Source organism: Petaurus breviceps, unplaced genomic scaffold, assembly GCF_028583685.1.
Source record: "Petaurus breviceps papuanus isolate PSGF00001 unplaced genomic scaffold, PetGlider_PUasm1.0 77, whole genome shotgun sequence".
Classification (NCBI taxonomy): Eukaryota; Metazoa; Chordata; class Mammalia; order Diprotodontia; family Petauridae; genus Petaurus; species Petaurus breviceps.
The window spans coordinates 22315745-22332873 of NW_027186492.1; the positions used below are offsets into that span (position 1 = coordinate 22315745).

Genomic DNA, 17129 nt, shown 5'->3' on the forward strand with positions numbered 1-17129 from the left:
TTGAATTCCCTGGAGCAGCAATGGTGAAGGATCTGACATGGACCAGATCCTGTGAACTTCAGTGTAGAGCAGGACCTGCCCAGAAAGCTGGTCAAGGAACTGGCAGTTGTCTGCCATTGAACCCATGTGACAGTCTGGTGAATCCAGGTAGAATCTGGGAGCATGGAAGGGGATCCAGGGAATCTCAGAATAGGCCCCAAGTCAAGATGAAAAGACCTCTCCTTGAGTACTGATTAATTATGGAATTATAGTTTACTAGTGACCTAAGGGGTGGAGGGCTTTGTGTATGATACTTAATACCTGATTGCTGAATAAGTGACTGATCGAGTTAATCAAGACTTTGCCCCAAGAATGGAAGACTTTGACTATTTACTTTGAGACTACTGATAAGTGACTGATTGAGTTAACTTAAGAGTGACTATTTTAATTTGAGACTATGTTGTGAATATTATATTGTGATTTTCTATGATAAGTCATAATATTGTTAATGCTGTACCTTGATTCTCTGTGAAAGTTTTGCTTTGATTTGTTATGAAATAGAGTGATCGCTATACTGTGTAATCAGAACTTTAAAAGCTGTTCATAGTAACATTCTTCTGGAAAGTTTCTGTGCTTGGCATTACAGTCACCCACCATTACTGGGATGGTAAGCAATTCAATATAGGTTGTACATGTACACCAAGCTATGCAAAACATTTCCATAGTGGATATATTGTGAAAGACTGAATTTCCCTCCATCCTATACCACTCACCCCCGTGTTCCTGTCTGTACTTTGATCCTGTCCCTTTTCAAAAGTGGGTGCTTCCAAATTCCCTCCCCCCCCAGGCTTCCCTCACTTTCATCATCCCCCCCTCTCATCCCCTTCCCCCCTACTCTCCTGTAGGGTGAGATACCCTATTTAGTGTGTATGTCATTCCCTCCCTAAGCCACATTCCTTGAAAATAAGGTTGACTCATTCACTTTTGGCTTCCTGTTCTTCCCCTCCATTGTAACAGTTTTCCCTTACCTCTTCTATATGACATAATTTACTCCATTCTATCTCTCCCTATCTCCTCTCATTATATTCCTCTATCACCTCTTAATTTCACCTTTTAAGTATCCTCCCTTCCTATTCAACTGGTCCTGTGTACTCTACATATACCTGTACACATATATACACACATTCACTTATGTATTCATATTCCCATGTACCCTCCTATATAGGCATAAATATGTATATATATATATATATATATATATATATATATACAGAGAGAGACAGACAGACAGAAAGACAGAGATTCCTTCAACTATTCTATTACCTTCAACTATTCTCATACTGAGAAAAGTTTCATAAATTACAATTATCATTTTTCCATATAAGAATGTAAGTAGATCAGTTTTCATAAATTCCTTATGATTTCTTTTCCCTGTTTGCCTTCTCATGTTTCACTTGCTTCTTGTATCTGAATGTCAAATTTTCTATTAAACTCTGTTTTTTTTGTCTATAATGCTTGAAAGTCCTCTATTCCATTGAATGACCATATTTTCCCCTGAAACATGATACTCAATTTTGCTGGCTAGGTGATCCTTGGTTTTAATCCCATCTCCTTTGACTTCTGGAATATCATATTCCAAGCCCTCCAATCCCTCAGTGTAGAAGTTGCCAGATTCTGTATTATCCTGATTTTGTTTCCACAGTATTCAAATTGTTTCTTCCTGGCTGCTTGTAATATTTTCTCCATGATCTGGGGACTCTGGAACCTGGCTATAATTTTCCTAGGAGATTTCTTTATGGATTCTTTTCCAGGAGGTGATCGGTGGATTCTTCAACTTCTATTTTGCCCACGGGTTCTAAAACATCAGGGCAATTTTCATTGAGAATTTCTTGAAGGATGCTTTATAGATTCTTTTTTTTATCATTGATTTCATGTAGGGAATCTAAAGTTGGATTTCTGTGCTTGCTTTGCTTCCTTTGCCTGCTCATGTAGTCACTCAATTACTTCACTTTTGAGCTCTTTGCCACAGTAGAGCTCTACTTCCAGAGAGGAGAACTTTGTCCCAAATTCCTGGGATTTTCACGGCTGCAAGAGCTATTTGGAGGGCACCATCTCTACAGCCCCCATGTAGAGGGTGGCTCTGGTCACACACCTCAGGACCACCACCCAAGTGTGTGATCCAGATCCACACATGTTAAAGCAAAAGAAATTACCCTCTGAATGGTCGCTTGGCCCCCTTACAATCTGTAATCCAGGAACTCTGAATCAACATGGAAGTGGCTACATGTCTGTTGCACCTCTGGTGCTTCTCGCTCTGAGGTCAGAGGACCGACCATGCCTCCATCCCCCCCCTCCCCCCCAGTTACAACAGTGTTCTACTCTGACCTTTTACTTTGTCTTTGGCGTTTATGGGTTGACATTTCTGGAAACTGCTACAGCTGCTGGTGATCCACTCTCCCAAAGTCTGCTCCAGCTGGTCGGGGCCACCCTGGGGCTAAAACTGTGGGTTCATGTGGGGCTGGACTTGGCTCCCAGCTAGCTGCGATGGACCCTTCCTTCCAGCCTGCTGGGCTGCCTTCTGTAGGAGATTTGTTTTTCTTTGTCACTTTGTGGGTTCTGCAGCTCTAAAATTTGTTTAGAGTCATATTTTATAGCATTTGAGTTAGTTATGGGGGGAGCCCATGGAGTTTTCCTGCTTCTGTGCCACCATCTTGGGTCAGCCCCCCTGACTTTTCTTTAGTAAAACAGTTTATGTCTTAAATGGCAGTACATTAACCTAATGAAGAAAATTACAAATTTAGTGAAGGATCATTAATTTGCTGAGGAAATTTTGTGGGGTTGTCTGAGTTTTGCAAGAGTCTAATGAACCAAACAGTTTGTAAGTATGGAAGAAAACAATTGGCTTTTTTTTTTTTTAAACAAGGAGCTTTATGGTGACAATCGTGTATCTGTTACTTGTATGCCATCCAGCCATTTCCTGGTGTAGAGATCTTGAGTGTTTCACATAGAATACCTTTTTATTTTCTTTTTCATTATTAGGCACTTTTATGTTATTTAAACTCAAAAGAATTCCTCAAACCTCCTGCTGTATTACTGAACAGCATACATAAACAAGACAAGATATTGTTTATATCTTTCTATTATCTTACTCACATATACTGACTTGTGTGGTATTAATGTTAATGGTGTCAGATGCTAGAATTTTTTCTGATCAATCAACACAGAAAACTCAAGGGAGTACAATCTCTTGCAAAGTAATAGAACAAACCCAGTATGCATAAAACAAATACAAATCACTAGGCCTTAACTGATAGAACCAATTACCTGTGTAATAACAAAATAGCAGAAACTATTTCTCATATGGCTGCATAGACTGCATCTTACGTCTGATCTAATTGAGTCTTTTTTTTTTCTTTTTAAAAGTAGTAAATTGGGAGAGATACTGACTTGGATAACATTCTTTTTTTTTTATATAAGCAATCGGGGTTAAGTAACTTGCTCAAGGTTGCACGGCCAGGTGTTTCTGGGTGGGTACTAAGTGTCTGAGCCTGGGATTCGATCTCCAGGTCATCCCAACACTGGAGCTGGTGTTCTTACTCGCTGTGCTACCTGGCCGCCCCTTGGATAACATTCTTAACTATACAAAGATGAAAACATATTGTTTGATTTAAATAAATTATTTATATTTCAATATGAAAAATATTTCTCCAAAGATAAGAAAGTTGACATAGGGTCAATAAATAATGATTTCTTTTAGATTATTTTTAAGTCACAATTTCACCCAAGATTTGATTTTTTTGGTAACTTTCCTCTTTAAATTAGTTTTTGAAATAATTTCTAGATGCTTTCTCTATTTCTTCACCTACAAACTAGATTTCCTAAATGAGTAAATGGTTTGTTACATTCTCTTTGACCTATTCCATTTTGATAATGATTTCATCTTCACTTACTATATAAGGGACTCAAATATTGTAATCTAATCCAAAATTATCACTGAAGATTGTTGATTGGTTAATTCAATAGGGGTCATATGATGTGTCAAAATCAAATTTATCAGGGGCGGCTAGGTGGCACAGTGAATAGAGCACTGGCCTTGGAGCCAGGAGGACCTGAGTTCAAATCTGGTCTTAGACACTTAACACAAAAAACTAATCGTGTGACATTGAGCAAGTTACTTAACTCTAATTGCCCTCCAAAAAGCAAAAAAAAAAAAAAATCAAATTTATCAAGTAAAAAGTTTAAAGACAAAAACACTAGTGTGATTCGATTTTTAGAAGGTTACCCAGGGATGCTTGTAATAGAAAGGGTTGAGAGAAGTAGAATGATTACGGAGAAGGAAATGTTGATCATTAATCTTGTTTGTGCTTACCTATAGATGTAACTAGCTATAATTGTTTATGTTAGAATACATATAGAGTTCCATTTTAAGTCGACAAATGTATACTCCTTGAATATTGCCATTATCATTCACTGGTTTTCTTCAGAGTAGAAGATGAGGCAGAAAATTCAAGGAATAATGGCAATATTAGTATCATAAAACCTTTGAGATGGAGCTTTGCCATCTATAGAGTGGTACTGCTCTGTAAACCCTTTTCCTGAAAGGTGATTCCAGGAACACAGTTTTAGACCAGAGAAATCTGTTTTGATATGAACAAACCCCCGGATTTGTCCTGGGGCCATTTTGCTCCCAGGTCATGAACTGATTAGAAGGTTTCTTAGAAGTTCCAGTAAATTGTGGATGGGGGATTTCACATATATTTTGGTTGGGACCTAAAATTTCACTTTTTCATTGAGAGGACTGGAACTTTCCAGAGGCCCCATAATTGACTTGTTCAAATCTTAGTATTTTGTGGGAGGATTAAAGTAGAGCAATCACATTCAATTTTATACCAGAGTTTGAGACTTTTAAAACAAACCACAAAGTGAAATTGTGTTGATACTCATCTGATTGCCAAAAACATAGAGAAAGTGACTCCTAGGATGAAGGACCATTCCAAGAGCAAGAAAAAAATCCTTAGGAAATATGAAACTTGGAAATTTTATGTGAAGGCGTGGTTTATTATGCTGCAGACTCCTTACAGAAACAGAAATCCTTTCCTAAAAAAAAGCAAGATGTGATTAAATGATTACAAAAAAATCACATGGTCAGAGGGATTTTTCCATCATTACCAATTTGCTCCTCCATTCAGAATCTCTAGTGCCTAACAATGATGTAAAAGTTATTTCAGGATCTTTTTTTTTTTTTGGAGGGCAATTGGGGTTGACTTGCCCAAGGTCACATGGCTAGGTTTTTGTGTTAAGTGTCTAAGGCCAGATTTGAACTCAGGTCCTCCTGACTCCAGGGCTGGTGCTCTATTCACTGCACCACCTAGCCGGCCCTATAAGATGAGTGTTCCTTCAAGAGGACCCCTCCAGGATCTTTAAGAGTGTGCTAATAAAAAATTTATTGGCAACTCTGCCAACCTCAAAATCATTCAAGGACAAACTCGGTTAAATGTGCAAGGCTTCATCACCAGAATGATGATATATTTCTCAGCTACAGAAATACATGAATCCATCTTCTAAATATCAGAGAGACTAATATCTGTGTTAGCGCAAGGTAAACTCTTATCAAAGAAATCAGAGATTATTGAACTTTTACCATTCCCAGAACAGTTAACTCTTCTTAGGATAGAGATATGTCTAATTCAATCCACTGTTCCTTATATTTATAAACCTCTACTGTCCATGATTTGGATTACCTATTTCCTATCTAAAAACATAATAAAAAATTTAAAGGGTTGGATAGTTCTTATCTTTGTCCCCATTCCCTCCTAATCCTGATCCCCAGCAAAATAACAAAAAACCTTACTAGAACAAAAAATTTGCTAAAAATCTATAGCAATATGCCCATATAATAACTGGTCTATGATCAATAAACATGAATATAAAATAAAAATATACCAGTTCTGTGTTCTTTCCAGTTCATGTAGACATTTGCCACTAATATTACCTCAATAACTCAATCAACTCAATATTTAACATTTAAGATTTACAGAGTACTTTATACACATACTTTTTGATCTGCATAATGCAGTGTGGTAGGGGGTACAGACATCGTTATTTTTATTTTGCAGATGAGAAACCTGAGGGTCAGAGATGATGTGATATGCCATAGTTACAGAGCTTGTAAATATGGGAGGTGATATTTGAATCTAGATCTCATTAGGCAACAGGCCTTTGCTGCTACCTATGCCCTCCATTAAGTATAGAAACCCTTTATGGGTGATGTTTGCAAGAGACAAGCCACTGTGACCTAGGTAGTCTTAGAGCTATCTCCCTCTCTCTTAATTTTCATCTCTTTGTGATAGGCTGGACTCTGGTTCCTCATTATAACCTTGGTAATAGGAGTTATTTTAGAAGTATTTAAAAATAGAAATGACCACTTTAGGGAACAGTGAATTTCAATGCAGGGGCAATCAGCATTTGCCAGGGATGCTTTAAATTGAAGACATATTTGGGTTAGGAATTTGACAAGCTTACTTTTGTAGTCTCTTGCAAATTCATAGTTCTTTGATGCTATGATTCTAGACAGGGATTATCTAAGGTTATTTTCCCCTCTCCCTTAATTTCTATATCCTCCTAATATTCTTGATTCTGGTGCCCTATCTCTAATAATACCAATAATTTTAGAACTGTTAAAAATGGAAAGGGTTTTATTGAGGAATAGTGAGTTCTAAGACAGGTGAAGTGAGTGCTTTCTGAGGATGTTTAAACTGAAGTAGTATTTGGGTTAGGGATCAGATCAGATGATCTTTTCGGTCCCTTCCAAATATATATATATTCTTTGATGTTATGTGATTCTAGACAGGGACTATCCAAAAATACTTTGTACTGGATTATTTATCTGAAACCATTTTGCCATTGCTAGTACTTTTATGCAATGATACCACAGGTCAACAATTTCAAATTGTACATTTATATTTCTACTGTATTTTACTGGCAACAAAACCACCTTCAAGTGACAGAACATACCTGTGTCTTCATAAGGTAAATTGCAGATTTTTGTTCAGGGTCAATAATAAATGACACAACTCTGCTGCTGACTATTTTCCCAGATTTTCTAACTTTGGGTAAGCAAGGTCTCCAGGTAACAAATGGATCTATACTATAGAAACAAGTGGATGTCTACAAAAGAAAAGAAAAATGTTAGAGATGCACTTCATCCAAGACTCCATTTGGGTTCCTATGATATTTTGTGTTCCTGTGTCTTGATTTGGCTTTTAACACATGCTGCTGTCACATTCAACTAGGTCATTTTTTATTAATATTGTGCAGTTCATTTGTAGATCTGATCATTTATAAAATTTGGAAGATTGCATGAAGTGCATTTATTAGTAAATCTGGTATGACCAGGACAATTACATTTTTTAATTTCAAAGACTGCCATTTTGAAAAATTATGATGAGCAATTTTTCAATAATCATTCTACAATCATATTTCTTACCTTCTTTTAATGCAACAGTTTACCTGGCTCAAAGTCTTGTTTTTGTCAAAGGTGATAGCAACAAAATCATCTAAAAATCACAGATTACAAAAAGTATAAGCATTATTGTCATTTCCATATATTTCAAACTGTTGATGAAATTGCATTTTAAAAATATAAAATTATTTACATATTATATAGTTATAATGTATAACATAATACATATTATAAAATTATTATAATATTTAAGACAGTAGATTTTATAGAAAATTATTAGCTCATACACAATAATATATCATACTAACTTATTAATTTTGTTTAAATTATAATTTAAATATATTTAAAATTATTTAAATATATTTGAGTGAAATTCACCTTCAAAATCTTCTCTGTTAGCTAAACATCTTTCATGATACCACAGTTTTGCTCTCACATAATCTTCCTATTAAAAACGGAAAGACATTATCTAGTAGCTCAGTGTAGATATGAGAGGTTAAAAACAGAATCACAGAAAGTCTCAAAATATTGGTCAATAATAGAATAATTGAGAGTGGAAAGAAAATATACACAGAAAAGAATAAGTCATCAAATTAGAGAAGATGAAACAGAAAGTTAATAAGTGAATGCTGCAGGGAAAAGGGAGAAAATGAAGGAATTAGTGATAAAATTAATAGGAAAAATGCAGGAAAACACAGATCAAACATTTTCCCAGGGAAATATCCCATGACTTACTAAAGACAATCAAAATGTGCAATTTTGTCCTTTAGTTTAAATGGTACGTACCCCTTTCCACAATCTTCAAATCTAGACCAGTTTTGTGGGCCCCAAATTCATTTAATGTTAGAATCATTATTCTCAATGACAATTCTCTCAGGACAATGTGTGATGTAGTTCCTATTTTTTGTTCTCCTCCAGAAAGTCATAACTTTTGTTTTTATAACTCTTTAAAATTTATAAGAGAAATTCCTCAACACAACACTTTGAGGTAACTAGTATAAATATTTCTATTTTATAGATGAGAAAACTGTCTCTGACAGATCAAGTAACTTGCCCATGGTCACTCAAGCTAATAAATGTCAGAGGCAAGATTTGAATGTAGGTCTCCAAACTCCAGATCCTATGCTCCTTTCACTGTCATACTTCCCTGATGCCCTCAAGAGAAAATAATCTTACTTCCTCTGGATCCTCACAGCAGTTTGTTCTTTTAGTGATACACAAGACACATAGCATTGTACTCTATATTTTAACATCTGTAACATATTAAGAGTGAGCTGTGAACTTGAATCTGGAAGATCTGAGGTTCAAGTGTAAGTTCCATCATGTGCCAGAGATAAGACCTTGGGCAAAGTACTGAAACTCAATGAGACTTAGTTTCTCATCAATTAAATCAGCATGATATTTTCCAAGCCTAAATAAGAGGGATGCTGTGATAGTAGAATATGACCATTTGAGAAAACATATTGTTTAACTAAAGTACCACACAAAGGTGACTGATTCCCTTGTCCACATCTGGGATTTCATTGATGTGGAGAATTCTAGGAAGGAAATTCCCTGTTCAAAGGCACATTGGTAATTCTGCTGGGACCAGGTGGACATGGAAGCCCTGGGCCCTGGCAACATGACCTTCAGCCGTCAGTTCAATGTCAATGCTAAGCCCTTAGGCAACAATGTCCATGCTGTTGAGTTTGTGCTGTCCTTCTCGCAGAGCCAGGTCTAGCAGCCCCCATCACCATAGCCCCAGGGAGACAGCACTAGAGAAGGAGGCCCTGCCAGCCCCAACGCACCTGTGAAACCTTCTCAAGAACAGTCAGTGTTGTATGAAGGCTCAAATTCAGCTGTTAGCATGGAAGTTTTAGAACCTGTTGTAGAAAATGGAAAGTCAGAAATGTCCCCAGAAGAATCATGGAAGCATAAAGAAGGACCTAAGTGAAGCAGAGCCAGGAGATGGCACTTTGGGAGATAGAGGTCCTCCAGAGGAAAGTGTGCCAGAAATGATGATGGAGTAACAATAAAGACCAAAACCTAAATCTGTGGTAGCACCACCATGTGAATGTGGAATTCATTGGGCATGTAGATGCTCGTAAATCAAATGTTGGAGGACAAATAATATATTTGACTGGGATGGGTGGCAAAAGAACACTTAAAAATATGAGAGAAGCTAAAGAAAAAAATAAACTCAGTACTTCTCATGGATCTTAGATACATATTGAGAAGAACAAGACAAAGGTAAAACTGTAGAAGTGTACTGTGCTTACTTTGAGACAGAAAACAGTTTTGTCCCAAATATGATTGGTGATTCTTCTCAAGCTGATCTAACTGTGCTGGTAATCTCTCCCTAGAAAGGAAAGTTTGAAACTAAATTTGAAAAAGGAGGACAGGTAAGAGAATATGCCATGTTGACAAAAATAGCAGGTGTAAAACACTTAATAGTGCTTATTAAGAAGATGGTTGACTTAGCAATAAAATGGAGCAAAAAATATATTAAGAGTGTGAAAAGAAACTTGGTGCCATTTTTGAAAAAAGTTAGATTCAATCCCAAAATAGATATACAAATCCAGATATCCACAAAAGTTGACTTCAATCCACAAAGAGGATATATAATCCTACTCAGGATTGACTGGTGCAAAACTTAAAGAACAATCAAATTTCTGTCCTTGGTATATTGGGTTACTATTAATTCAATGTCTGGATAATTTGCCAGACTTCATCAGATTAGTTTATGGACCAATCAGGCTGCCAATTGTGGATAAATACAAGGATATGGGCACTGTGGGGATATGGGAAAGATGGAATTGGGCTCTATTTGTAAAGTACAGCAGCTAGTGATGATGCCAAACAAACATACTTGAAGTTCTTAGAATCCTTTCTGATGATGCAGAAACTGATTCTGTAGCCCCAGGTGAAAATCTCAAGATTAGACTGAAGAGAATCAAAAAAGAAGAAGAAACCATTGCAGGATTCAGACTTTGTGATCCTGATAATCTTTGTCATTTTGGAAACATATTTGATGCCCAGAGAGTGATTAGTGAACATAAATCACCATCTGCCCAGGTTATAATGTGGTGCTGCACATTCATATCTGAATCAAAGAATTCAAGATAACAGCCTTAATCTGCTTGGTAGACAAAAAATCAGGAGAAAAAAAGTAAGACACCACCACATTTTGTCAAAGAAGATGAAGTATACATTGCCTGTTTAAGGACAGCAGGGACCATCTGCCTTGAGACCTTCAAAGATTTCCTTCAGATGGGTCATTTCAACTTAAGAGATGACTAAAGACCATTGCAATTGAAAAAGTTCCAAAACTGGTTCCAAAGAAAGACTAAGCATTTTTCTTGATGACTCTACACAATACTGTGATTAAAAATCTACTCTGCAAAAGCCTACTTTACACTTTCTCTTATTTTTTGCCCATTGATAAACTTCTCTCCATATTTTGCAAAGATAAATTTCATAGTAAAAGTCAACATTATGTCAGCATTCTCATATTGAGAACTCTGTTATACCACTGTTGAATTTGGCCCAGAGGTTTTTTTTTTCCTCTCCCCAAATTCTGCTTCCTTGGACAGATTTGGCAATAGCTTTGTAAGTGATGTGGCTATAATTGCCCACAATAATGAAAACCTAAAGGATTTTTTAAATTTTCTCCTTAGGCATATTTATTCTTTTCAGACAAATCATTCAGAGTGTATGAGTGTGTTTCCACATGTTACAAAGACAACTACGATATCAATAAAATATTCAATTTGGAAAAAAAGATTCTGGAGCAGCAGTATCAACAAAAGGGTTGGGGAAAACAGTTTTCAATTTAGAACATCACCGGGAAAGGTCTGTCTCACCAGGGTGAGACTGGAGAACAGTCCAGTGAAGGCCATGCCACAGCAAGTCAGCAGTAGGCTTTGGTGGTGACTGTATCATCAGCAGTGGTTTCTGGAGTTCTCAGCCCATAGACAGTGAGGGGGGGGGGTTAGACAACTGGTCATAAGGAGGTTACAGGGGACCTTTGGCTGGCACTTGGTACAGAACTCTGTTCATTGCCCATACACACTTGGGGGTCTCAGTTCCAGGGTGGGGAGGAGCACTGGCAGAAGTAGGGACTTTGGTCACAGTTTCATGGTGAAAAAAAAATGCTTGTGGTCAGTCACAGACCAGAAGAGCATTGACTGCACCTCTCCTTAGATCATTCGACTTTGGAAAAACTGAAAACTCACAGACCCCCACAATTAAATGAGAACAACAGTAGAAAGACCTGAAGCTAAGGACAGTGTCCCCTCCACTCCTGGTGCAGAGTCTAGCTTTCACATAAAGTTAAAAGTCAAAAAATAAGTTGGAAAAGTGAACAAACATCCAAAAAATAAAGAATCTGACCATAGAAAGTTACAATGGTGACAAAAAGATAAAACTCAGAAGACAACAATGTAGAAAAATGTGAATTGGCCTCAAGCTCAAAAAAAGAATTCCTGGATGAGATAAAAAACGATTTTAAAAATCAAAAAAGGAGGAAGAAAATTTGGGAAAAAAATTGAAAGTAATTCAAAAAATCATGAAAACCTCAACAGCTGGGTAAAGGAGACACACACACACACACACACACACACACACACAAATACTGAAGAAAATAACACCTTAAAAAAGAATAGGCCTAGGCAGCTAGGGGGTGCAGTGGATAGAGCATTAATTAGCCCTGGAGTCAGGAAGACCTGAGTTCAAATCCAGCCTCAGACATTTGACATTTACTAGCTGTGTGACCGTGGCCAAATCACTTAATCCCAATTGCTTCTAATCTACCGAAGAGAACACCTACAAAAGCTCACTGAAGAAAATATCTTAAAAATTGGAATTGGACAATGGAAGTGAATGACTCCACGAGAAAGCAAGAAACAACAAAACAAATAAAAGAATGAAAAAAGTATTAGAAAATGTGAAATATCTTCTCATAAAAACAGCTGATTTAGAAAATGGATTGTGAAGTCATTTAAGAATTATTTTGTTACCTGAAATTCATCATTAAAAAAAAAAAACTTAGTCATCATAATTTAGGAAATTATCAAGGAAAATTGCCCTGATATCCTAGAACCAAGAGATAAAAAAGAAATTCCATTTAAAATAACTGTAGACAATATGAAAGGCAGTGAGGTGCCACAATGTGTAGAGTGCTAGTCCTGAAGTGAGGAGGATTCATTTTTCTGAGTTCAAATCTTGCCTCAGGCAGTTGCTGCCTATGAACTTGGGTGAGTCACTTAACCCTCTTTACCTCAGTTTCCTCATCTGTAAAATGAGCTGGAGAAGAAAATGGCAAACTGCTCTAGTATCTTTGCCAAGAAAACCTCAAATGGGATTATAGAGTCAGAAACAACTGAACTGACTGAACAACAAGATAATATAGGAGTTACATGTTTCTGATTTTAGTTTTCTCTTCTTTTCTTAAAATTTTAGTTTAGTTATTTTTTTATTTTTCCCCAATTATATGCAATGGTTTTCTTTTTATTGTCTCTTTCCATACATTCTTGATGAAAAGACCAGAGATGAATAGAACAACAATGAGAAAACATAACCACATTTATGGGATGAACCCAAAGCAGTGCTTAGGGGAAATTTTATCTCTCTAAATGCTTACATCAATAAATTAAAAAAAAACAGATCTAGAAAAAGAACAAATTAAAAATCCTCAATTAAACACCAAAATTGGACATATCGAAAATTAAAGAATTTTTTTTAAAGCTGAAAGTAATGGAAAAAATCCACTAAAACAAAGTAATATTTAATTTGATTTTTTTTAAAGAAAAAGTGAAATGGATGAATGCACCATGAATGAAAATAAAATTAAAACAATCACTAGGAACTATTTTGCTCCAAATAAATGTCAATAAATCTGACAATCCAAATGAAATGGATGAATATTTACAAAAATATAAATTGTCTAGGATAAGAGAAAAGAAATTAGAGTACTTAACCCTATCTCAGAAAATGAAATTAAATAAGCCATCAAGGAGTGCCCTAAGCAAAACTCAGCAGGACCAGAAGGATTCACAATTGCACTCTACTAAACATTTAAAAAACAATTCCAATACTATATAAGCTATTGGGATCTACCAAATTCCTTTTACAACACAATTGTGGTAATAAAACCTAAGTCAGGAAGAGCAAAATCATCAAAAGTACCCTATAGGCCAATTTTCTTAATGAATATTAATGCATAATTTTAAATAAAATACTGGGAAGGAGACTATGACAACACAACTCAAAGGTCATACACTCTGACCAGGTGAGATTTAAACCGGGAGTGCAGGACTGGTTCAATTAGGAAAACTGTCAGCATAATTGACTACATTCCAAAGAAAACCAACAAAGTTCACATGATCCTCAATATATGCAGAAAAAGCTTTTTTAAAAATACACATCTTATTCCTATTAAAAACACTTAGGAACAATAGGATCTATTGGAACTTTCCTTAAAATGATACGTTGTATCTCTCTAAAACAGTCAGTATGCATTATCTCTGAGGAGTTTAAGTTAGAAGCTTTCACAATAAGATCTGGGCTGATACAAGGGTGCCCTTCATCAATATACTATGCAATATTGTGCTGGAAATGCTAGCTACAGCCACAAGAGAAGAAAAAGAAATGGAAGCAATTAGAATAGGCAACAAGGAAGCTAAATTATCACTCTGCAGATGATATGATGGTATACTTGCAGAACCCCAGAAAATCAACTAAAACCTAGTTGAAATAATGAACAACTTTAGCAAAGTTGCAGAACGTACAATAAACACACATACATCATCAACATTTCTATGTATTACCAACAAATCCCAGCAGCAAGAGATTGAAAGAAAAATTCCATTTAAAATAGATATTATAAATATACTATAAATAAATATACTATAAATAAATATTCTATAAATATACTATAAATACACAATATAAAGAGCAGTTAGGTGGTACAGTGGTTGAAAAATACTGGGTCTGGAGTCAGGAAGACTGATCTTCATGAATTCAAATCTGGCCCCAAACATTGTGTGACCCTGCACAAGTCATTTAGCCCTGTTTGTCTCAGTTAGCTCATATGTCAAATAAATAGGAGAAAGAAGGGGCATACCACCGGGCATGAATAAACAAACCCCCTTGTCACTTTTCTCTGACCCACTTGAGATGGGTATAAGAAGCTCTCTAAAGTTGAAGCCCCTGTTTGTTTTCCATTCTAGAAAGACAGAGGAAGTGGGAGGCCAAAGCTGAGGGAAGATGACAGGGAGCAGGTACCCCTCCCTTGTTCCTCCATTCCTTTTCGATGAAAAAAAAAATACCCTAAGCCTGAGAAAGACTAAAGGGCTATCCTCAGTAAGTCCTCTCCCAAGAGAAACACTCCAGCCCTGAGCCTAAGGGACTGGACCTATGGATTCCAATCCCAGTCCATCCCCCTATTTTCAGGGCCCATGCCCTGACCATTGGCTAATGGGGAATTACCCGTATTACTTCAAACTTGGAATGCGCCCAGACAATAGAGAGGGGAAACTACAGTATTTTCTTTTGCACTAATCCTGCACCCCTAGACAAGAGACCTGGCTCAGTCTGGGAGGGGGAGCACTGATATCACTCCTCCACTTGGCTCCATTTCCTGGCCCCTTGGGTTTATGGCCACTTCCTAGCCAAACCACTAGGGGGTACTGACCCCAGCCTATGGACCCCAAGATGCCCCTCCCTACCCTGACCATGCTAACTGTGTGTGTATATGTATGTGTGTGTGTGTGTGTGTGTATATATATATATATATATATATATTCTACATACGTGTATATTAAACCTGCACTGCCATGTTTAAAAAAAAAAAAAAAGAAAATTCCAAATGGGTCATGAAGAATGAGACCTGACTGAAACAACAAGAAATAGACTGATCAATTAATAAATCTGAAGGTACATAATATACAGTAGTTAAATGACATAGTATTCTAGTGTTTGAGAAACACAAATTTCCAAGCTTTTCGGACAAGAACATGCTATTTACAAAAACTGTTGTGAAAACTGGAAAGCAGTTTGGAAAAAAACAAGACAAAAACCAAGATCTATCATATACCAAGCTAAGGCCAAAATGGATACCTGATTTAGACATAAAGGATGGTACTATCTGTAAATTAGAGTATGGAATAATTTACCTGTAATATTTATGGATAAGGGATGAATTTATGATAAAAAGAGATAGAATGGATACTTTTGATTTCATTAAATTTAAAAGGTTTTGTGCAATCCAGAGAAATGCATCCAAGATTAGAAGGAAAACAGAAAACTGGGGAAAACATTGTAAAGCAAGTTTCTCTGATGATATGTGTGTTTTTTTGTGTGTGGTGAGAGAGACAGACAGACAGAGACAGAGAGAGAGAGAGAGAGAGAGAGAGAGAGAGAGAGAGAGAGAGAGAAAGAGAGAGAGAGAGAGAGAGAGAGAGAGAGAGAACTGAGTCAAATTTATAAGAATATAAGTCATTCCCCAATTGACAAATGGTCAAAGGATATGAACAGAATTTTCAGACAAATTAAAAGCTACCTATAGTCATATGAAAAGTGCTCTAAATCACTGTTGACCCAGAGATATTCTGGTGCTTCAGAGGCACTATAACCTGACTGTATGTTTTCTCAATGTTTCCTAAACTCACAGTGTTTATTCTTGCTTTCTATTCATATAATTCCTGTAGTTGAAATGCTGTTAACACTTGATCTTCCTAGTTTACCTGTTATTGTCTTTTTTAAGCCATGCCTGACTTTTTGAGACCCCATTTGAGATTTTCTTGGCAAAGATACTGCAATGGTTTGCCATTTCCTTCTCCAGCTTATTTTACAGATGAGGAAACTGAGGCAAACTGAATTAAGTGACTTGCCAAGGGTCACTTAGCTAATAAGTGTCTGAGGTTAGATTTGAACTCAGGAAGATGAGATTTTCCTGACTCCAGATCCTGTATTCTGTTCTCTGTACCACATAGTTGTGCTCCAATATGCGTACTACCAATCTAAATCCTAAAAGTAGAGTAATACCCACATATGTACCACATCATCCGCAGAGCTTTTCCTAGTGTTCTCTAGAATTACCGATGTCTTCCCTTTCAGACTATCTACTGCACTTATTATTTGTTCCTTACTTCCTGAAGTTGGACTGTTACCTTTTTGAAAGACCTAAGCTGTAGAATTTTACTATAATGGAGATGATTCTAATGCATTTTCTCTCTTCATGTAATCATATATTTTAAAGAACATCTATCTCTAGTACCCATGTTTCCCTTCTTCAACTAGTCTGCAATCCCCCGCCCTATTAATTTATGCTCTTACCCTTTCAAAACCACAAAAGTTTGCTCTTGAAAACTGGAAGGAAAAAAAGAAGAAAAATGATTATCTTTTCAAATGAGAGAATATTACAAGAAGTGGACTAATGTTGTTAAAAGGGAGATTATAGGCTCAATCTATCTCAAGGTGAGGTTTTTCAGGCACTGAAGTTAACTTCTAGAGTGTCTCCCCTAAGCCATTTTGCTCATCTCTCTCATTCTGGCTATCCCTGTGAGAATCTATTAAGAAAACCATTAAAATGGTAGCTGACAAGTGCATCTCTTGGCATCTTTTTCCTCCTCCTAATTCCTCTTCCTTTACACTACTCTCTGTTGTTCTTAATCAATGTATATATCTAATTTTCCTGATTTCTATCCTA

General features: G+C 36.4%; 1 protein-coding gene and 1 pseudogene across 1 annotated transcript in view; one reads left to right on the top strand and one right to left on the bottom strand.

Annotated features, from left to right (window-relative positions):
- CATSPERB (cation channel sperm associated auxiliary subunit beta) overlaps positions 1 to 17129 on the bottom strand; it is a 185040-nt gene that overhangs the window by 135834 nt on the left and 32077 nt on the right. Inside the window, exons 9-13 of the mRNA XM_069105680.1 lie at positions 16757 to 16789; positions 7820 to 7886; positions 7489 to 7535; positions 6994 to 7146; positions 4926 to 5076 (exon numbers count right to left, since the gene is read on the bottom strand). Of these exons, the coding sequence (XP_068961781.1) occupies positions 4926 to 5076; positions 6994 to 7146; positions 7489 to 7535; positions 7820 to 7886; positions 16757 to 16789 (451 nt within the window). The remainder of the gene's footprint in view (positions 1 to 4925; positions 5077 to 6993; positions 7147 to 7488; positions 7536 to 7819; positions 7887 to 16756; positions 16790 to 17129) is intronic.
- LOC138175364 (eukaryotic peptide chain release factor GTP-binding subunit ERF3A-like) lies at positions 9075 to 10770 on the top strand (annotated as a pseudogene).